The 22,789-nt window shown below is 42.2% G+C and overlaps 2 protein-coding genes across 3 annotated transcripts in view; one reads left to right on the forward strand and one right to left on the reverse strand.

Moving 5' to 3' along the window:
- FBXO9 (F-box protein 9) overlaps nucleotides 1–9,457 on the reverse strand; it is a 33,938-nt gene extending 24,481 nt beyond the window's left edge. The window contains exons 1-3 of one of the 2 annotated variants that reach the window (XM_089679507.1): nucleotides 9,230–9,457; nucleotides 2,889–2,966; nucleotides 535–690 (exon numbers count right to left, since the gene is read on the reverse strand). In XM_089679507.1, the coding sequence (XP_089535633.1) occupies nucleotides 535–690; nucleotides 2,889–2,966; nucleotides 9,230–9,232 (237 nt within the window). In that variant the 5' untranslated portion in view covers nucleotides 9,233–9,457. The remainder of the gene's footprint in view (nucleotides 1–534; nucleotides 691–2,888; nucleotides 2,967–9,229) is intronic. The other variant, XM_089679508.1, reaches the window with a different exon arrangement.
- A 613-nt stretch (nucleotides 9,458–10,070) lies between these two features.
- Nucleotides 10,071–22,789, forward strand: part of CILK1 (ciliogenesis associated kinase 1) — a 72,619-nt gene continuing 59,900 nt past the window's right edge. Inside the window, exon 1 of the mRNA XM_089679509.1 lies at nucleotides 10,071–10,266. The gene's annotated coding sequence lies outside the window, so the exon portion shown is untranslated. The remainder of the gene's footprint in view (nucleotides 10,267–22,789) is intronic.

A 22,789-nucleotide genomic window follows, 5' to 3' on the forward strand; every position in this document is an offset into this window, starting at 1 on the left:
AAAATGTACATATTATGTTTGCTGATCCATTCAAAATTACTAAAAAAAAAAAAAAAAAAAAAAAAAAAAATATTTCACCGCCCCCCTGCATTGTATGCTCAATTGATACAAAATTATAATACACATCGTATATTCAAAGAGAGTCATACTTAACATCTTAAAATTTTAAAATAAATCTTAACTGCAAGTAATACAGAGGCTGAGAGCACCAACCTCCTTCTGAAATTACTAGGTACCCGTCTGGCAGTGGCTTCTTTACTTAGAATTTGTCTTAGAACAAGCTTGCAGCTAGTAAAGTTAGAGGAAAGTCTAAGTTTAGAAAGTTTATTTTCTTATTGTTTTGGGTAAGTACCTCAAAGTCTAAGTATCTACATAACAACTAAGCAATGAATATTTTTCAAAAATGTCATCAAGAAAAGTTTACATTTTTAAAGTACAAATTTTCTTTCAAAATACTCCAATCCATGTTATCAGACCACTGGAAAACAAACCATTGTTTAACTCGGAGTTGCCAAAAACATTGCAAAAAATTACCATCTCCTCCTTGGCCAGTTCTTGTTTAGCTTTGGTATCTGAGACCTTCCCAAGAGATCCTCTCAGTACTTTATTGGACTGAGCCTCTACTCCTGAAGAACTCCCTCCTGGAGTAAGTTCGGACATCCAGCATGCTCGAAACACCTGCAGCTCCTCCTATGCAAGTCAAAAACACAAAAATATATTTTAATATACAATATCACAAAGTACAACATTTTTTTTTGCCTAAACAGATACACCTACAACAAGGCGTAATGCACAGTAAGGGATATTTATCAATCCTGTCACAAGGCAAAGCAATGCTAAACAGGAGCAGTGAGACACATTTAAGACAGATTTATTACCAGGTTACAGTAGGAGTAATAAATTCCATCTTTGCCTGTTAAGTCCGCGCTTGAAAATGTAATAAGCCTCACCATTTCTAAATTATAGGTCTGTGTACAGTGGAAAGCTGTCTCATCTTTATTAATAAATTGGTCTTTGTACTTTTGAAACTGTTGCACTTAGTTGCCCAGGAATCAAGACGCACAAGGCTGAAAACCTGTCACAGAGACTCTGCTGAAGGAGGTACAGCTTGATTTGCTTGACAAATGTCCACCATCATTGTCTTTGATGCTTACTTTGTTTTATCAGTGAGAAAATTTACACCAAACCTGTAGTGTTTCACTAATCCGACATTTGATTGCAATAGCAAGCATTTTTGACAGTCTGCATATAATTTCAGCTGTCTCCTGCCATGCAAGCACTGCGGCGATTCTAGCTTGTTCTATACCATTCATCACTACTGGACTATCATGGGCAGCTTCACCCACTGACAGTGAGGCTTACTTTTACAATCAAGTTAGACTACTAAAATCACTGGCTACCAATTCAGTTCAATGACACTTTAAACATTACAAACCATTGGAATAGAGTAGACACCTTTACAAAAGTTTGTAGGGGAAATTGTGATGTTTAATGGTTTCCTACATGCAAGCTGTTTATTAACATTCCTCAGTATGATGCCCCACAGAGTATTTGCCAATGAATGCCCAATAGTTCTGTAACAATCTGCTGACAGCGTCACATGGCTTTATTTAAAAAATAAGCAGGCACTGAAGGTCATTGTGTCGAGCATAGACCAATATGTTTTGAGAGAAGCTCTTGGCAAGTCACAGCCATTAAACTATTAGACTGTTAAATACATTTTTGATATATTATACAGGCCTTTTTTTGCTAATAAATAGCATTTGTCCTTAACGAAAAAAAAATACAGTTTATTTCCCCCCAAGTATGCAAAAAAAATATATATATTTAATATTTTAAAACCGGCAGTGCTGCCGTCCATTAAAATAACTGGCATATGCATAAGTTTACTTAGATGCACATGACCATAAGAACTGTACTGATCATATACAGTGGAAAGACAAAGTATGTGAACCTCTTGTCATTAACTGAAGCTCGCTAGAAATTAGGTGATGCCGCAGGATAATGATCCTAAGCATCAAAGTAAATCCACCGCAGACTGGCGTCAAAAAAAGAAAACGTGTTTTTTGGAGTGGCCCAGTCAGAGGGGAGACCTTAACCTCATAGAGATGCTGTTGAAGAGCCTCAAGAGAGCCATACACACCATAGTACAAATGTGTAAGAACAGAAGTAGCTTTATAAAAAGGAATGGTCAAACATTTCTCCTGAATATTGCACAGGTCTGATCCAGAGCTATCAAAAGCACTTGCTTGAAGTCATTCCTGCCAAAGGAGGTTTGACCAGCTACTACTGTTAAGGGTTCACTTACTTTTTCTTCCAGCAATCAATGCTTCCAACACTCTGGTGTGTTCAATAAAGACATAAGAAATCAGAATGGTTTGTGTTAGCAACTTAAGCATATTGTGTTTGTCTATTGTAACTCAGATGAGGATCAGATCACATTTTATGGCAAATTACTGCAGAAAACCAGTTAATTTCGAGGGGCTCACATACTTTTTCTTGCACAAAAAGTAAAATGATCAAATGCTTGCGTTTACATTTAAACACATAAAGACGCTTATGCACTGACATGTGTAAAATTCTAGTTCTCTATTCTTCTGATGTTTTCAATGCCAGAATGAATTTTGTGCATGTATGTATAAGTGTATACATGCAGTTACATGCAAATGCGTGATAAATGCACGTCCTCAAATGCAGATTTTACATTTTTTGCTTAGGGATGTGAACACAGCGCATGTTTATGCACTTATGTGCATGTCCTCACTGAAAACAATACAACTGCCATGAGATCCATAAACAAAATGGCACACTAAATTGCATTTTGTTACGGCTGAGTGCATGTAACCTTATATCTGACATATCAAACTAAAAGGAAAAGGTTTGTGGACCTGAAGATTAGTTTCTCCAGATCGTCCATTTTCATCAGCCTTCAGGATGTCAGGGTAACAAACCTCATCACGTTCCGCCTGCAAAATAGATTAAATAGAATTCAGTTCTCAATGAATGCACTAGTCCATAACTTTTAAAACATTTTAACACCTGGTTTTTGTTTTTAATTATTTCCAAAGGATAAGTACACTGTCACAGCCACCAGAACAGGAATAGAGGGAAAACCTACCATGTCTCTTTTTGTTACAGATGTTTCTCCTTGCCTGCCAGCACTTTGATTGTAAGACTACCGGAGACAGCTTTGTACAGTCTCAGTAAAATTAAGTGCACCTGAGTTACTTCAACCTGGTACATGTGTGGGAGTTATGTCACCAGGGCCCAGACAAACAAGTGGCCAAAGACTTTCAACACAGAAGAACACCTGGAGAAGATGGAAGCACCAGTAATGGAGAGAAGTGCTGACATCGAAGCTCTGGGAGGAGATCACTTAAAAAGTTAAGTCTGCCATAATGTGCTAATATGCTGTCACTGCTCCTGAAGGTTTATGTTAATTTAGTGCTTTAACCCTACATATTGTTTCTTTTTATTAACTACTAGCCTACAGGGCACTTATACCCCCTTCCTGCCCAGGCCATTTTCCAGCTTTCAGCGCTGTTGCACTTTGAATGACAATTGCGCGATCATGCAACACTGTACCCATATTAAATTTTTATTATTTTTTTGTGACAGATAGAGATTTATTTTGGTGGTATTTAATCACCTCTGGGTTTTTTTTATTTTTTCTTAAACCAAAAACCACTGAAAATTTTGGAAAAAAAAAACTATTTTTCTTAGTTTTTGTTATAAAATTTTGTAAATAAGTGATTTTTCTCCTTCACTGATGTGCGCTAATGAGGCTGCACTGATGGGCACTGATAGGTGGCACTGGTAAGTGGCACTGATAGGCATCACTGATGGGCACTGAAAGGCAGCAATCATATATGGCACCGACTGGCACAGATAGGCGGTACTGACTGGCATTGATAGGTAGCACTGAAAGTCAGCTCAGATGGGCACTGACATGTGGCATTGAAGTGGCACTGATGGGCACTGGCAGGTGGAATGGATGAGTACTGAGAGCTGGGACTGATGGACACAGACAGGTGGCGCTGCTGGGGCTACACAGATCATCGGGGCACACTGATCATCAGTGCTCTGATGATCTGTGTACATGTCCCCTCCGAGGAATGCCGATTACCAGCTCAGCTCTCCTCACGAGCTGTCAGCGTGACAGCTCGTGGGGAGAAAAATGCCGATAACCGGCATTTCCCTGTTTACGTGATCAGCTGTGATTGGACACAGCTGATCACATGACCGAGCCGACATCTTCAGCTCTTTCCATTGATCAGCTGTGTCCGAGAGACACAGCGCACCGCCGATCGCAATGCTGCGTGCTCCCGGAGCTGCGCATGCACAGTTAGAATGGGAGGACGTCATATGACGTCCTCCCAGAACGAGAGAACCGCCTTGTGTCCACCATTTTACTATGTGGAGGGCGGGAAATGGTTAAAGATTAAAATCCAAACATAGGGTCTCAAGCATCCCCACTCCTTGGAGCCCAGGACCACAATATCGGTTGTCAGAACGGCCAGTGAGAGGCATGAATGAGACATCACATAACGGATCTATCCTTGCTACAGTGAATCTAGAAGTGCTCTGCTCTGAACACTTCTGGATTCAAAGCTGTCGTGACTGTGCCGACCACAGATAGAATACTTTCTGTACTGGATCTGTTAAGGCAAAGTGCAGGGGAGATCTTAGCATTCTAATAGACCCCTGATGTATCCATCAAGGGATCTTGTTTACACTAGTGGTTGTGATATGCATTTTAACCACATCCCGACCACCCTATAGCAGATATACTGCTACAGGGTGGCAGGGGTGCGCAAAATCACATATATATACACACACGCGATTTTGCATTTCCAGGTAGGGGATGCGCCGCCATTTGCTGCTGTAAATCACCAGGTCCCGGCCCGTGATTACCCGCCGGCACCCAGTGATTACCGAGCAACCGACGGAGAGGAGGACTGTTTTGTTTCCAAACAGTTCTCCTCCCTGTCTGCTCAGGCACACTACTCTGGATGGCTGTGTTTACAGTGAAGCACCAACACACTGCCCCCTTGTAAAACACTCCCTGCACACAGTTAACTCTTTGATTGCCCTCATGTTAACCCCTGCCTGCCCAGTGCCATTAGTACAGTGTCAATGCTTTTTTTTTTTTTTTTAAGCACTGATCACTGTATTGATGTCATTGGGGATGTCAGTGACACCAAGTCAGTTCTCCCCAGTGTCAGAATGTCCACCACAGTCCCACTATAAGTCGCTGATCGCCATTACTAGTTGGGAAAAAAAAAAATTCTAGTATTTATACCGCCATTTGTAAACGCTATAAAAAAAAAAAACCTCTCATGTAGATAAATTAATTTACACGTATTGGGATTTTTTTTTAGCAAAGACATGTCGCAGAATACATTTTGGCCTAAATTTATGACAAAAAGCTCAATTCGAGGGAAAAAAAGGACATAAATTTCATTTGGGTGCAGTGTTGCATGACTGCGCAATTGTCAGTCAAAGTATCGCAGCGCTGTAACACAAAAAATGGCCTGGTCAGGAAGGGGGGTACAGCCTCTGGAGGGCAAATGGCTAAAGATGCATAGCAATGTTTTTTCAACTTTAATGAAATGCCACAAAATTACATTTAACAGACCAAGATAGATATTCAGTCAATGTGACAGAAGGTTGGGACAAATGATTTATCACTGGCAGGGGTGCTTATGTTGGTTAGCTTTTACTTATGTAAAATAAAATTTAAGTTTAAAGTGTAACTAAAGGCAGTTTTTTTTTTAGTTTAGGATACAGTGAAGAGGGATTACAACACCTGTCAGGCTTTTATTGCAATCTCTTTCCTATTAGGGGAAATTCACCCTATTTGTCCTGTTTACTATTAGCATTGAGAGTGAAACAAACCCAACTTTTGGGTTGTCATCAGGAGGACAAATCTTTCAATGGGGCACTTGTTCTGGTAACAACCAGGTGTTTCCTTTACTTTGGAGGGATTGTTTCTAACTTCCTGTTTAGGATATGACACAGGAAGTGAAAAGATCTCCCCAATGGGACACAGAGGGCAAAAAAACAAAAACACTGACAGGGGGTGATAACCCTCCCTTACGCTATCCAGAATGAAAATAAAAACAAAACATTTTGGATATAGTTCTACTTTAACCTCCCTAGCGGTTTTCCCGAGCCTGGCTCGGGGTTAAATCTAGCTGTCAAAAGCGGTAACCCCGAAACAGAGCCGGGGTCACCGCAAATACATATCTGGTCCTGCGATCCGTGTCCCAGGTCCTGCAGCCGCCTCGAGCCATCTCCTCCGTCCCGTCTCCTTCCCGGCTATCGCACGCTGATCAGTGTGATCAGCGTGAGACAGCCATGCTGTGCTGTCGGGGGCGGGGTTTGTAGGAGGCAGGAGTTTTAAAAATAGACCTGTGTCAAAATAAAGTGTTACTCTAGTGCATACATTGTAACTCAGATATATCCATAGTGCAGTTTCTGTGACTAAGAATGGTTTTGCACTCATGGCTTCCAAAAAGCATCTCGCTAGCGCCAAAACAGTTTATGATGACCTAGCAAACATCGACAGCGAGGAGCTACGTGAATTGAGCGATAGCGACTCATGTGGTGATTTGTCTTCAGACATCGACAGTGAAGACAGTGGCGAATCTGAGATTGACGTGAGTGATCTGCAAACGTGGTGCACTATTGATTGCGGTACGCCAGCACCACCAAGATTTCCGTTTACCGGTGCACCTGGTATGAAAGTCCATGTTGAAGGTGACAACCCCTTGGTGTACTTAGAATTGTTTCTGACCAATGAGGTTATTGAAATAATTGTGACAGAGACAAATAAGTACGCAGCGCAACAATTAGCTGCTCCATACAGCAGGTTTTCACAAAGCAGAAAGTGGGAACCTGTAACCAAAGAGGATTTTTGGCTGTTTCTTGGCCTAATTATTCTGCAAGGAGTGGTGGAGAAACCGCTGCAGAAGCGGTACTGGACCACAAACAAAATGCTTGCCACAGTCATGTCAGTGTACAGCTTTTCACTTATGAAATTTTTGCACTTCGCAAACATGAGGATTTTGATGAAACATCTCATCCAGCTCCCAAGCTAAAAAAAATTTGGGAAGTCTCCCAAATAATTTTCAGAAATTTCCAGCACAGCTATATGCCAGAGAGAGACATTAGCATAGACGAAAGTCTAATGGCCTACTAGGGAAGGCTCAGCTGGATATAGTACATCGCAAATCCTACCTGCTGTGCGAATCCTCTAACGGCTACATATGGAACACAGTTATATACACCAGCAAAGGCACAAAATTTGATCCCAAGTACAGCAAATATGTAATGGCAACATCTTCCGTCCTGTCACTGATTGAGTCTCTGCTAAACCAAGGCTACTGTGTAACAACGGACAATTTCTATACCTCTCCAGAACTTTACGAGGTTCTTCTGCAGCACAAAATGGATGCATATGAAACCGTTCGGGTTAACCTGCGCAACCTGCCATCGATGTTTGGAAAAAACCAAGTCGGGAGAAATAGTTGCCCGGCAGAAAGGCAAAATGATGGCACTTAGATGGCGGGACAAGAAGGATGTGCACAATGCCTCCACAGTGATGGTACAAACAAAAGGCGGGAAAATCATTCCGAAGCCACAGGTAGTTATTGACTACAATAACACCATGGGAGGTGTTGACAGAGCTGACCAACCTATGAATTTCTATCCGGCGATGAGAAAACAGCAGAGGAAATATTACAAAAAGATTTTCCAGCATCTTCTGGAACAGTGCTTGTGGAATGCCTATTCTGTTCTGCAAAAACAGTGACAAGCCTGTGCTTCATGCGGACTTTATCTGGAAAGTGGCGGAATCGATTTTCCTCAAACATCAAACACCATCAGTGTCTGTGGGTAGATCCGGACGACGTGCTGTGGGAGTTGTCAACCCACAATGCCTGACTGGACATCACTTTATGGACCACATCCCACCAACCCAAAAAAAGGCAGCACCTACACGGATGTGCGTGGTATTTTGCTCTCGGCGAGATGAGTGGAAAAAAATCTGTAAGGAAACGAGGTTCCACTGTCCTGATTGCGATGTCGGACTTTGCGCAGTCCCATTTTTCAAAATATACCACACCCGTGATGTTATCTAGAATATGCAGTGTCTATATAATATTGTTTGGACAGAATTCTGTGTTTGATTTGATTACATTATTATATTCTGGGAGGACATCATATGATGTCCTCCCACTATGCGCATGCATGCATGCCCCCGGGGGGCACACAGTGATCGGTGGTGCAGTGTCCCTAAGACACAGCGGATCACTGATCACTGTAAAAAGCCAATGACGTTGGCTGTCATGTGATCAGCTGTGTCCAATCACAGCTGATCGCATGTGAACAGGAAATGCCGGCTATAGACAGTCCTCTCCTCATGCTGACAGCGCATGAGAAGAGGAGAGCCGGTAAGTGGCATTTCTCAGAGGGGACATGAACACTAATTATCAGTGTAGCCCCATCAGTGCCACCTGTCAGTGCCCATCAATGCCACCTGTCAGTGCCACCTATCAGCTCCCATCAGTGATGCCCATCAATGCCCACCGTGCCGCCTATCAGTGCCCATCACTGCAGCCTCATTAGTACACATCAGTGAAGGAGAAAAATTATTTATTTACAACATTTTATAACAGAAACTAAAAAAAAAAAACTTTAAAAAAAAATGTTTCAGTCTTTTTCAGTTTCTTTAGCAAAAATATGAAAAACCTCAGTGGTGATTAAATACCACCAAAAGAAAGCTTTATATATCTATTTAAAAAAAGGGCACAAAAATGTTGTTTCAGTGCAGTGTTGCATAACCGCACAATTGTCACTCAAAGTGTGACAGTGCTGAAGGCTGAAAATTGGCCTGGGCAGGAAGGGGGTAAAAGTGCCCGCTAGGCATGTGGTAAAGGAGCCGATTTCTGACACTGACATGAGGTTTGCCACTCCCTGTACATACAGTAGGGGGTGGTGTGGAGAGTACAGTTCCCTGTACATGACATCTGAGGACAAGCCCAGCAGTCCCACAGGCGGGCGTATGCTGTACTTAGGCGCCAGCTGATTGGCCCTCCTTACGTCACGTCACTGCAATGTATTTCTCACACAATGAACACGTTATTTTGCCCCTAATAAACTCTAATAACGCTCAGTCATCCTCCGCTTCCCCCTTCCCCGCCTCAGGGCCCCCTCCTCATATTACCATGCTGGGCGGTTGTCGGGTCCTCTGAGCTCAGCACAGTTCTCGGTCGGAATAACGCAGGACGCAGCGGGAGTCTGAGCGAGACCTGCGGGCGGCAGCCATGACTGAGCGGAACACCCGGGAGCCGAGCGTGGTGACAGCACTAGGAGCGGCGACAACACGGAGCAAAACACTGGAGAGGACCACCGGAACCAGCGAGAGGGAAGCTGATGCTGGCGAGATAAGATCACCGGAACAAGCGAGATCAACAGGTGGCTAAAGGCAATAGAGTCGGCTTGCAGAATAGAGCTCCATTCTCGACAGGAAACATGTGACCTCAACTCCTCCCTTTTTTTTCCAGTGAACTTTAATTGTAATGAACAAGTAGAGATTGCAGAGTGAAGCTCCACTTGACAGGAAGAATGTGACCTCCAATCCACCAGTTTTTTTATTTAATGAACTTTAACGTCAAACACTAAACTCAATTCAAGGAATTGGAGGTCACATGCGTCCCGTCACATATTTCCTGTGTATACGGTTTAAGAGGGTGTGGCCGCAGACTGGAGCTCCACTCTGGACAGGAAACATGTGACCTCCACTCCAACTTTGTTTTTTTTTAAAGTTTCCAGAGTGGAGCTCCAGTCTGTAGTCACAACACCTTGAAGAGTATACACATGAAATATGTGACAGGATATATGTGACCTCTACTTCCTTGAGTTGTGTTTATTGGTTATTTATGACATTAAAGTTTATTACATACCAAAATGGAGTGGAGGTCACATGCTTCCTGTCAAGTGGAGCTCCACTCTCCAATCTATACTTGTTTGTTACATTAAAGTTCACTGGAAAAAAAGATGGGAGAGTGGAGGTCATATGTTTCCTGTCAAAAATGGGGCTGCATTCTGTAGCCATACTCTATTGTCTAGAACGGCTGCAAGAGGAAACGTGAGACCGGGGGAGGATAACGACACATCGGAACCAGCGAGAGCAGGCAGGAGTGTCTCACTTCTACCACAGAGAAGATGGGAGAGAGCCAACTCTGCTGCCTAGGACACTTGGTGAGTGGTGCACTTTACATATCATTCTGTGTGAGCCTCTCTGATTTATTCTGGTAGTAAACAAGTCGGTGTGTATGTGTTCTAATCCAACATAGCGTGTCTAATATTAGACTTGTTTACATTTCGAGTCTTATTCCATGGTGATGGTGCTGTGCTGGTGTGACCAAACAAAATAGATTTTAGGCTGTAATTGGCAGCTCACAGCAACTTTATTTCCTCTGGATTTGTGTCTCTCACCTTGGCTCTGTTCAAACTTGGGCATCTACAATCACGCCATTCTGCCTGCGATCTCAAACCGTTCTGCAAAGATTTCAAATCACAACACCTGCTCAGGTGCCATGCATTTTGAGTGGCACCAAAACGCAGTGACTATCAGGCAATGCTTGTCCCCCAAAAGAAGCTCCTGCTCCTTTTTGAGCAACAAGATACAGTTTGCTGTGATTGCAGCATGATTCATTGTGTATCAGTTGTGGCAGAACCACACTGTGTTTTTGGTGCCATTGAAAATGAATGGCACCTGATCAGGCGCTTTGTAATTTGTCATTTTTGCAGAGCATTTTGGAATCTGCCCAAGATCACAAACCCCCAAGTGTGAACGGAGCCTTAGGGATCATGCACACAAGTGCCCAATATGCTGTGTTCAGATCCTTAATGCGTATATACTCCCAGAGGAGCCATTTGAATTGTCTTGTGATTACTCTGAAGATGACATGCCTCGCTCACCCAGCACTTACTTTTTTTTTATTATATATTTTATTGTGTTATTATAATACATAAATCAACCATATATCATTTATCACAAGATATACATTCCCAAAAGGGAAAAAAAAAACCTTAACCCCATTCTCACTCCCCTCCCAGTATTCCAAGTAATTCTTACCATCTCTTTCCTTCCCTGTTTTCAAACCTATGTCTACAACCCTATTTTTTATTATCTAGTTCAGCCTTTCTCAACCAGGGTGCCTTGAGGTTTCTTCAGGGGTGCCTTGGCAAAATGTCTACAAATTGCCCAAAACCTAGTGGGTGGAACAAGCCTGCCTTTTGGTTGTACAAATCCACAGGTGTTCATTGTGCACCATTCCGACCTTTTAGCCTCCGACGTCCTGACAGTCATTGATATCAGTTGATAAGGAGGATGTCAGCTGCCTGCACATCATCCTAGTTTGACCCTCCCCTGCCCCTCTCCATCAGTGCTGGGGTCACATTATTTCAGTGATGGAGAAAAACTGAGAGAGAAGAGAAACACTGGAATACTTCTCAGTACCAGTGTGCAAAAGTGTGTTTGCTTTGGAAGAAAAAAAATCACCTCTAGTGTTGGTTTTCCTACATGTGTGGATGTTGCTGCATTATATAAAACTATTAGTTTTTCACATTTTAGAATGGGGTGCCTTTTTAAAATTATAGACAGGTGCTTCAAGACTGTCCATAATTTTAAAGGGTGCCTTGGGACTGTCAATAATTTTAAAGGGTGCCTTGGGACTGTCCGTAATTTTAAAGGGTGCCTTGGGGCTGTCTATAATTTTAAAGGGTTCCTTGACAGAATAAAGGTTGAGAAACACTGATCTAGTTAACCAGTTTGTAACTCTGCCACCGGGGCACTCCTCATCTTAAGGTATTTTTCAGATGTTTTCGAAAAGATTGGAGTAGGTGGTATGAATTTCTACATTTTTCCATTTTGTCTTCCTCCATATGGCATAACTGCTCCATCCTAATAATATATTTGATTCTATCTATCCAGTCCCTCATTGTTGGAGGGTCCCGAACCTGTCAAAATTTGGGGATTTGTTTTTCACCCAGCACTTACTGACACACATTGAGGGATTTCTTTTTTTGTTCCCATTATAGAGAACACTTTATTACAAAACAGGCATGGGAGTGGGGAAGGAGAGGGGGATGGCAATGTTATTTTATTCAGTTTATAGTGATGACATCACTCTGAATTTCATGACTCAGCTGTGTCTGCAGGTCACTCAGCTTCCTCTTCAGACCAGACAGTGCAGAGGGATATAAAAAAAATATATTGGGGTCAAGCATAGCCTAAAAGGAGAAATGAGTGTTATTATACAGAATTTATATAGTGCAGCTCTTTACAATGTGATTGCAAATAGTACAGTTACAATACAGTTGAATACAGGAGGAATCAGAGGGCCCTGCTTATTAGAGCTTACAATCTAAAAGGGGGGGGGGGGTTAAGTGATACAAAAGGTAATAACTGTGGGGGATGAGCCGATGGAGAAAATACATGTACAGTTGATAGTTGGAGGCAGGATAGGCTTCTCTGAAGAGAAATGTTTTTAGAGATCTCCTAAAAGTTGACAGAGTAGGATAGTTTGACTGAGTGGGGTAGGGAATTCCATAGGATGGAAGAGGCTCGGGAGAAGTCCTGCAGGCGAGCATGGGAGAAAGTGACAAGGGAACTAGATAGCAGGAGTTCTTGGGAGGAACGAAGAGTGCGATTTGGTTGGTATTTTGAGACTAGGTTAGTGATGTACCTGGGCGCTGAGATATGGATGGCTTTGTAAGTTGTTAGTATTTTGAATTTAATTTGTTGAGTGAGTGGCAGCCAATGGAGGGAATGGCAGAGAGGGGTAGCAGACACTTAATGGTTGGTATGGTGGATGAGTCTGGCAGCAGTATTCATGATGGACTGGAGGGGGGATAACCTATGTAAAGGTAAGCCAATGAGGAGGGAGATGCAGTAGTCGAGGAGAGAGAGAACCTGGGAGTGCATTAAAAGCTTTGTGGTGTCATTGGTTAGGAAGGGGCGTATTTTGGAGATGTTGCAGAGGAAAGAGAGGGCAAGAGAAATGACTAGTAAGTGTACTTATGCAAACAATCAGACAAATAATGTTGCTCTAAGAGACATTATTATTATACAGTATTTATATAGCACCAAAAAGTTTGCTCAGTGCTGTACAATATAGTGGGGCACAGTACATGAGACAATACAGTAACAAAACAATACACGAGGGGTTCGAGGGCCCTGCTCTTTCGAGCTTACAATCTAGGAGGGAGGGGATAGTGGTACAGGAGGAAGTGGCTGTGGGGGATGGAGTGGTAGGAGGAGTGGAGGAGATTGGCTGTTAGGTGAGAGCGGGGTAGGCTTCCCTGAAGAGATGGGTTTTCAGGGTACGCCTAAAGGTGAGGAGGGTAGGTGACAGTCTGATGGGGGAAGTCCTGGAGAAGTCCTGTAGTTGGGCATGGGAGGAGGAGACCAGGGAGCTAGAAAGTAGGAGGTCTTGTTAGAAGCAAAGAGTACGGGTTGGGTGGTATTTGGATATCAGGTCAGTGAGGTAGTTTGGGGCAGTGTTATGAATAGCTTTGTACTTCAATGTTAGAAGTTTGAATTTTATGCGTTGGGCAATCGGAAGCCAGTGGAGGGAATGACAGAGGGGGGTGGCAGATGCGGAACGGTTGGTAAGGTGGATGAGTCTGGCTGCTGAGTTCAGGATAGACTGAAGCGGGGATAGTCTGTGATGAGGTAGGCCGGTGAGGAGGGAGTTGCAGTAGTCGAGTCGTGAGATAATAAGGGAGTGAATGAGTTGTTTAGTAGTGTCTGGGGTTAGGAACGGACGTATTTTGGAGATGTTGCGGAGGTGGAGCCTGCATGAGTTTGACAGTGATTGGACATGGGGTAGGAAGGACAGGTTTGAGTCTAGAGTGACACCTAGGACTTTGACTTGCGGGGTGGGACTGATGGTGGCGTCATTGGTTGTGATGGAGAGGGTAGGAGGGGGGGGGGGTTCGGGCTGGGGGGAAAACTAGGAGCTCCGTTTTGGAAAGGTTTAATTTGAGGAAGTGGAGTGACATCCAGTCTGATATGTCGTTCAGTAGGCTTGTGATTCGGGCGGAGACTGAAGGGGTGAGGCGAGGGGTAGAGAGGTAGATTTGCATGTCATCGGCGTAGAGGTGGTAGTTATGTGATAGATATGGTGAAACTCCTGCAGTATTCTTATTAACCGTAATTAACAGAACTGAACAGCATTTACCTAGTAACCGTATATAAAGACAGTCCTAACTTGCTCTAACAGCCCCAGTTATATCCCACTGGCCAGTGATTGATTGAAAAAAAATATTGGCCGGTAAAGTTGGGGCCCTTGAAGAAAACACAGTTCCCAGCAGACAACGGATTAAAGCAGTATTAAACCCAAAAGTAAACATATTGCAGCTTTCCTATTAGATGTGATGGCTGCATCAGTTTTCTGCTTTAGGCTCTATGTACACGAGCAGTTCCTAAACTCGAGTTTATGAGCTTTGGCATTTGTTTTGCCAAAGCTCCAAAACTCGACTCGTGCACATAGGCTTTTAGCAGAGTTTAGGAGCTGCCGCATTTAGGTGAGGTTAAACCTCCCTCTCCTGAACATGGAAGAATCGCGTTCAGGTTAGGAACGTTTTGACCGCCGATCGTGGGAAAATGCAAAACCGCATTGACACCAAGTCAGTTCCCCCCAGTGTCAGAATGCCCGCCGCAGTCTCACTATAAGTCACTGATTGCCACCATTACTAGTAAAAATGTAAAAAAAAAAGCCCAGTATATATACCGCCATTTGTAAACGCTATAACTTTCAAGTAAACCAATTAATTTACACGTATTGGGATTTTGTTCTCAAAATTGTCGGTCTTTTTTTTTTTTTTTTTTTTGTTCTAGCGCATAAAATAAAAAGTGCACAAGCAATCAAATACCAACAAAAAAAGCTCTATTCGTGGGGAAAAGAAAGACGTAAATTTAATTTGGGTGCAGCGTTGCATGACCATGCAATTGTCAGTTAAAGTAACGCGGCACCATAATGCAAAAAATGACCTTGTCAGGAAGGGTGGTAAATCCTCTGGAGGGCAAGTGGTTAATGCCTCTTCATATAGTTTGTTTGGGCCAAGCTGGCTCAAACAATCTGCTGCAGTAACAGGTGTGTTTGCTAGGCACATTGTAATAACTGTATGTATACAGAACTGTGTTCTGGCATTGAGATGGGGACTTCCAGTCTCATTCCTGGAACAAGATAGTCAGGTGGACTGCTACTTTACTAGAAGCTTTGTATTCTATCAATGAATACAAAGCTTCCTCTGATTGGCTTAATCAGAGATTGTGATGCCTGCCTCAGCCATTCACAGGAAGCTTTATGTTCTATGAATGAATAAAAGCTTCCTCTTATTGGCTAAGTGACATTTAGACCAACTATGTCTTGTTCCAGGAATGAGACGGGAAGTCCACATTATTTTCGGAACACAGCGCTGCATATTGTATGTAGCTGGTGCACACAGCAAGGGCAAGTGCAGTAAATAGTTTGGGCCAGCTATTTAAAGGGACAATAAATGGAGCAATCAGCTTTAATACACAGAAGATATACATTTATGAGAACTGTTTTGCCTATCAAAGGATTTGTATATTTGTTCCATGCATCCCATAAGGCCTTGGAGTACTCTACAGCCCATGCACCACAGCGCATCATCAGAGGTTTTCGGCGGAAGAGACCGCTGTCTCTCGATGGCAGCGTGGGACCTAGTATACAGCATGCCAAACAATAAAAGAGAAAAATTCCCAGCTCAACGAACTGACCAGCTTGCGAACAAACCGAATTGTCCTGTCTAACAGTATGCATTAAAAACAGGGGTTTAGTTTGCACACATTCGCAAATACATGTGTACGCTGCAGAGCCTCTTCACGGCAACCCAATATTCTGCAGTTCCTAACTCTAAATTTTGAGAGCCTCCATAGTAGAAGCATGTGCATAAATGGATAGACTGAGGGCAGGTGAACCTGAGGGAGCCCACCCCTCTTTAAAGTTACGGGGGCACACTGGACACCCAGCATATAGCACAACGGCAGCTAGGGTGTCCAGTGCAGTATACAGCACCAGAGCATGGAAGTCCAGAAGAATGACATGGGATTTGCTGAGTGTGTGAGTATGTGTTTTGTAGATAATCCAGTGGAAAAGATGGGGGGTGGGTAAAGTTCCACTTTAATAGAAAAAAAAAATGTATAGTTGTTGCTGGTATTGTATTACCACTTACTTATCTTTGTTTCTCACACATTTTGCACCTGAAACTCTGACATGATTGGTTAGTAGAATCGATCATCCATCGCCTATATTATGTACATGGAATAAATGTTGCTCTGTGCAGCAATAGAAGAGCAGTGTTGTTTAGATTAGCACCTGGGTGATAACTACACAAGTAGTGCACATGATGTAACCTGCAGTTCTTTAGTAATTCCCTTGTCACAAGATGATTTCTATGGCATTGCATGGGGTGTATTGTTGAATGGGACTTGGTAGCAGAACACAACACATTGGAGTTTCTCCTCTGTCATGACTTCTATTGTTCATCATGGCTTAGTGCCATGTCTCAGATTTCATCTACTGAAAAGTGATTTCACAGCTGATCCATTCACATATATTGGAATATTGTGAGAGCAGGTTCATCCAAAGGGTTGGAATTTGCTTGATGATGCAGCTTGAACAATGTTGGGATGGGAATCATGCTGCCATATGGTAGTGGAGACTCCCTTATGTTATCACATAGAGGAGTCCAGTTCAAGGTTCCAGCTCTGGTATGAACTGGAGATCCATTTCTGTGTAGGTTTCCAGTATAAAAATCACCATGGATGCTTCCGAATAATAGAAATGTGTCAGGATAATAGGTATCAGTCCATACATCTTCAAAAATGTCTGTTTCCATTTCTTGCAGAATATAGAAACATTTTGGGTCAAAGTACAAGGGAATGTGTTGTAGTGGGGGTATAATATAGATTTGACACTTAAATCAGTCTAATCAAGGAGTAAAAAGGTTTTTATAAAGAGTCCCGGTAATGAGAAAATACACAGGCTGCTATTGCTGAAAAAGCAAGTTGCCTGGCTGTCTTGCTGGACCAAAGGCTTCAATACTTAGAGCCACTGTCCTAGAACATAAATGCAGATCGAGAGTTCTGACTTTATTCTGACTTTGCTTGCTGCAAAATATTGAGGTTATAGACAGCCAGGAAACAAGCATTTTCAGTTGGCTGGAAGCCCCATATTTCTTCCAATAAAGAAAAGAAAAAAAAAAAAAACAACCCAATCCAACCCAAATGTGTTTTTACTATACGTACACAATATAGCAGACTTGGGTCTGATCAAAAAAAAACAAATTTGTAATCAGTGCAACTATGTATACAAATGACAGTGAATGAATAAGTAAATAAATAAAACTTAAACCCCAATATAATAATGCAAGCTGAACACTTGTTAGTGAATATCACCTCACCCTAACATAAACTAATACAAATAAAAGTGTAGCGCAACATAAGCACATCTACCCAAAAGCACCATATAAGCTCAATTAGTGCAAAAATAATATAACCAAAGTCCAAAATGTGAACATCCAATTGAATCTCCGTGACACATGCACATCCACGTGTGACTTAGATGTGTTCATGTCTTCACTTACACAATCAGTGCACTGCCACCACACCAGGTGAAAAACCTGCTCACCTCCAATATATAATATAAAGCTTATCGCATTCAAAATAAAGCAGCCTTTCTGGTTCCGAAATCCACTTCTTATCCAGATGATATCCCTCTTCTCCTCTGCTTTATTTTCCCCACCATTAAAATCACACTTATATGCTGATTTTACATGAGAATTATGTGAGAGTGATTTTAACGGTGGGGAAAATAAAGTCTCAAACAGAGCACTATGTTTTAGCCTTTTTATTACATGGTACACACATCCACCAATCTCTGGGCATAAGCGGGGGAGAAGAGGGTTATCACCTGTAAAAGAAGTGGATTTGGGGACCAGAAAGTCTGCTTTATTTTGAAGGAGATGAGCTTTAAATGAAATATTGGAGGTGAGCAGGTTTTTCTCCTGGTGTGGTAGAGGTGCACTTATAGTATAAAGAAGTGAACACATCTACAGGTGAAACTCGAAAAATTAGAATATGGTGCAAAAGTTAATTTATTTCAGTAATGCAACTTAAAAGGTGAAACTAATATATGAGATAGACTTATTACATGCAAAACAAAATAGTTCAAGCCGTGATTTGTCATAATTGTGATGATTATGGCTTACAGCTCATGAAAACCCCTAATTCCCAATCTCAGAAAATGAGAATATTGTGAAAAGGTGCAATATTCTAGGCTCAAAGTGTCCCACTCTAATCAGCTAATTAAGCCATAACACCTGCAAAGGGTTCCTGAGACTTTAAATGGTCTCTCAGTCTGATTCAGTAGGAATCACAATCATGGGAAAGACTGCTGACCTGACAGTTGTGCAGAAAACCATCATTGACACCCTCCATAAGGAGGGAAAGCCTCAAAAGGTAATTGCAAAAGAAGGTGGATGTTCCCAAAGTGCTGTATCAAAGCACATTAATAGAAAGTTATGTGGAAGGGAAAAGTGTGGAAGAAAAAGGTGCACAAGCAGCAGGGATGACCGCAGCCTGGAGAGGATTGTCAGGAAAAGGCCATTCAAAAATGTTGGGGACTTTCACAAAGAGTGGACTGAGGCTGGAGTCAGTGCATCAAGAGCCACCACACACAGACGGATCCTGGACATGAGCTTCAAATGTCGTATTCCTCTTGTCAAGCCACTCCTGAACAACAAACAACGTCAGAAGCATCTTATCTGGACTAAAGAAAAACAGACCTGGTCTGTTGCTCAGTAGTCCAAAGTTTTTTCTGATGAGAGCAACTTTTGCATCTCATTTGGAAACCAAGGACTCAGAGTATGGAGGAAGAATGGAGAGGCACACACTGCAAGATGCGTGAAGTCCAGTGTGAAGTTTCCACAGTCTGTGTTGATTTGGGGAGCCATGTCATCTGCTGGTGTTGGTCCACTGTGCTTCATTAAGTCCAAGGTTAACGCAGCTGTCTACCAGGAGATTTTGGAGCACTTCATGCTTCCTTCCACAGACAAGCTTTATGGGGATGCTGACTTCATTTTCCAGCAGGACTTGGCACCTGCCCACACTGCCAAAAGCACCAAAACCTGGTTCAATGACCGTGGGATTACTGTGCTTGATTAGCCAGCAAACTCGCCTGACCTGAACCCCATAGAGAATCTATGGGGCATTGCCAAGAGAAAGATGAGAGACATGAGACCGAACAATGCAGAAGAGCTGAAGGCCGCTATTGAAGCATCCTGGTCTTCCATAACACCTCAGCAGTGCCACAGGCTGATAGCTTCCATGCCACGCTGCATTGAGGCAGTAATTGCTGCAAAAGGGGCCCAAACCAAGTACTGAGTACATATGCATGCTTATACTTTGCAGAGGTCCGATATTGTTCTATGTACAATCCTTGTTTTATTGATTGCATGTAATATTCTAATTTTCTGAGATTGTGGATTTGGGGTTTTCATGAGCTGTAAGCCATAATCATCACAATTATGACAAATCACAGCTTGAACTATCTTGCTTTGCATGTAATGAGTCTATCTCATATATTAGTTTCACTTTTTAAGTTGCATTACTGAAATAAATGAACTTTTGCACAATATTCTAATTTTTTTCGAGTTTCACCTGTAAGTCACACGTGGATGTGCGTGTCATGGAGATTGAATTGGACGTTCACATTTTGGACATATTATAATATTTTTGCATTTAATTGAGTTTATATGGTGATTTTGGGTAGATGTGCTTCTGTTGCTCTGCACTTTTATTTTTATTAGCCGTTTTTCTGTGTTTGGCCTTCTCAAGTGCTAACAGCTCTATAATCCTCATTGCTGCTATCTGCACCTAACTCTGTTTTAGACATCTTACAGGTGCCAAAAGTGGGTCAGAAGAATACACTGTACTGCATATTTTGCTGCAGGCAATGTATATAAAATCTGTTTGGGTGAAAAGACATGCATTGTTTCTTCTACTAAAAAGCTCTACCTACTCAAAACCTTTTTCCCAATCATCTTCCCAGACAGCATTTGAGATATAGGCACCTTCCCCAACAGAAACAGGAAATGCATCACCAAAGACACTTTTTAAAAGGTAAAAAAGGAAGTCCTTCTCCCGATCCAGTCACTTTTATTGTTTCTTCCGGTCGGAACCTAGGTGAGGGAGGCCCCTGTTTCTCTGGTTATCCTTTTCTTCCATCCACTCCTTTACCTACCCGGCTGCACTGCAAACAGCTGGTAGGATTCTGTGCTAGAATTTCCTCCAGAACCCATCCTCTGTATGGGAAGGAGGTGGCTTGGTTCCCCCTTCTCCTTCTGTGCCTGGGAAGGGCCATGTGTAGTAGTGGTACATCCCCTTGACAGGGACTAACACAGGCAGTGTGGCTTTCCAGTCCTGGTGTCTGGGTATGTGCACTGTAGGGAATTTTGTGGCAGGGGCTCGCACATTAGCTGCATTGAAAATGTGGCCTGACTGTGATCCTGTTTGAATGGATGACACTAGGCGTCAATCTCTAGGGGGATGAAGTCATTTCTAGGTGTTCTGGTTCCAAGCCTCATTCTCCACAGAGGGTAAGGGCTGTCTGGTGCCTTAATAGTGGTTACTTCCAGCAGTTGCTGTCAAGGCGCCACAAGTGGAGGAGGCAATACTGCATTTTGGATCCTTCAATGCAGGCTGCAGCTTAGGCAGATACAGGTGACCTTGGCACCAGCAGAACACAGGTAAGCTGGAGATTACTGTACCTACTTGCTTTCACCTGTGTTTGTTCCTAGGTTTTGGCCTAGCCTGCAGCTTTTGTTTCTGTTGGATATGTATTCATCGGTTAGCGCTTATTTTGTGATTGATTTCTGTAGTGTAGTGTTAGAATTCATTTTGCATTTCTTATACATTGTTTGGGTACGCTTGAGATGCTGTAAATGTATTCCTTTCAGATTTACAGTAATGTCTTCTGCTTTATTGACTTTGGCTGGTATTCATCCCCAAAGGTATTTTACTTTTGTCAGTGTATGCGTTGCTAAGTGAGGCAGCATCTAATGTGCTATGCTTTTTCCGAAGAGATTTGTTAGACAGGAAGTCGGCAGGAGATGATCATTATTATAGCACAGTGCTGAATGTTTTTGTCGCTGGTCTCAAAGATGAGGTAATATTGGGCATCCTTTATGTTCTGTATGTTTTCCTAATCTAGGAGAGTTGATAAATCTATGAGTGGATAAACTTATGTTGATATGCGTTTTTATATTATCTTTCTCTATTTATTTTTCTTTGATCGCCTAGATAACATGTATTATAAGCCTGTTCTGTCTTGCTGATTAGTTAAAAACATGACTGGAGTAACATAGTAATGTTCTAATAGTTACAGTACAGTATATTAATGTCTATGAAGAACAAGTCCCATGGCTTCGAAAAATGTACCTATTGTCATAAAGGATAAGATCACCTTTGGGAACATGTTACATGTTCCACCCATTTTTAGGGTGGAACATGTTGCATGTTCCCACAGCCGCTGCCCTCTCCCCTTGTGACAGCAGTACAAGAAGAAGTTCCCTATATTAGCTGTCACACAGCAACATCATTCATTCAAAGAGTTCTGTGAATGAATGAACCTACAAGTCCTGACATTCATTGAGTCTTCTTGTCAGTGTCAACTGTCTACCTGTACAAGGTACAAGCACATAGATTACACTGACAGTGTGCAGGAGACCTGCATGGCACCACCAATCTGCTGATCCCTGGTACTATGCTTTACAAGCTCCAAAAAAATTTTATTTTACCGGCAAAAAAATGTGCATTTATAATTTTTTTTTTTTTTAAAGTGAACTTTTCCTTTAGGATTGCACTGACTGGTTGCTGAATTAATTTGTCTACTGTTGTGGAGATGTTGTAGACTTCCCTGCAATTCTACACAGCTTGACATTTGCTATACAGAATATTTCAGTAACACTAGGCATGGGTTTCAGTACGTATATTTGACATTCCAGTACCCTGAACAAAGAGTAGTGATAAACAGTAACTCACAGCAACCAATAAAACATTTGAAAGCAGAGCTCCACATTTTTTTTTTTTTTTTTTTTTGGGGCGCCCAGATTATTTTTTTTCTTTTGTAGTTTTGGATATAGTGATGACGACTTAGAATGTCTGTCAGGTTTTATTGCTATTGTATTTCTGGTGGGGTGCTTCACCCTCAAAATTTGACAGTTGTCACCAGAAAAGAGCGGAGGGGAGGTCTGCTGGTGGAAAAACCATTTCCAGTTGAAGATCTAAATAATGTGATTTCTGCTTCATTTGGGGGCATTTTCTCTTACATTCTGCCATGTCCCTTCAACTGAAGCATAGACAGTAATAATATTGATATTATTGAGGTTTGACTGGAACTAAAGCTGGCCATATACAGTTATTTTTTTTTCAGTCAGCCTGCAAGCTAAAGGAGAATAATCAAACAAATCCTTCCATAGGCGCTATACAGTAGGGATGGAGGAATCTCCCGTCAGATATTGTATTTTGAGAGCCGCCACCAGTGGCTATCAGAATACCTGAATAGTGGCTACATCTGATTGAATGCAGCTGCTGTTCAGTTGACCATTTTTTTACTTTTCTGCAGAAGGATTACATGTGAGAGGGTGGCGACATGACCTCCTACGGAGCGATTTTGCACAGTGTATG

Source organism: Staurois parvus, unplaced genomic scaffold (genome assembly GCF_062004578.1).
Source record: "Staurois parvus isolate SC_StPar_1 unplaced genomic scaffold, SC_StPar_1.0 ptg000226l, whole genome shotgun sequence".
Taxonomy (NCBI): Eukaryota; Metazoa; Chordata; class Amphibia; order Anura; family Ranidae; genus Staurois; species Staurois parvus.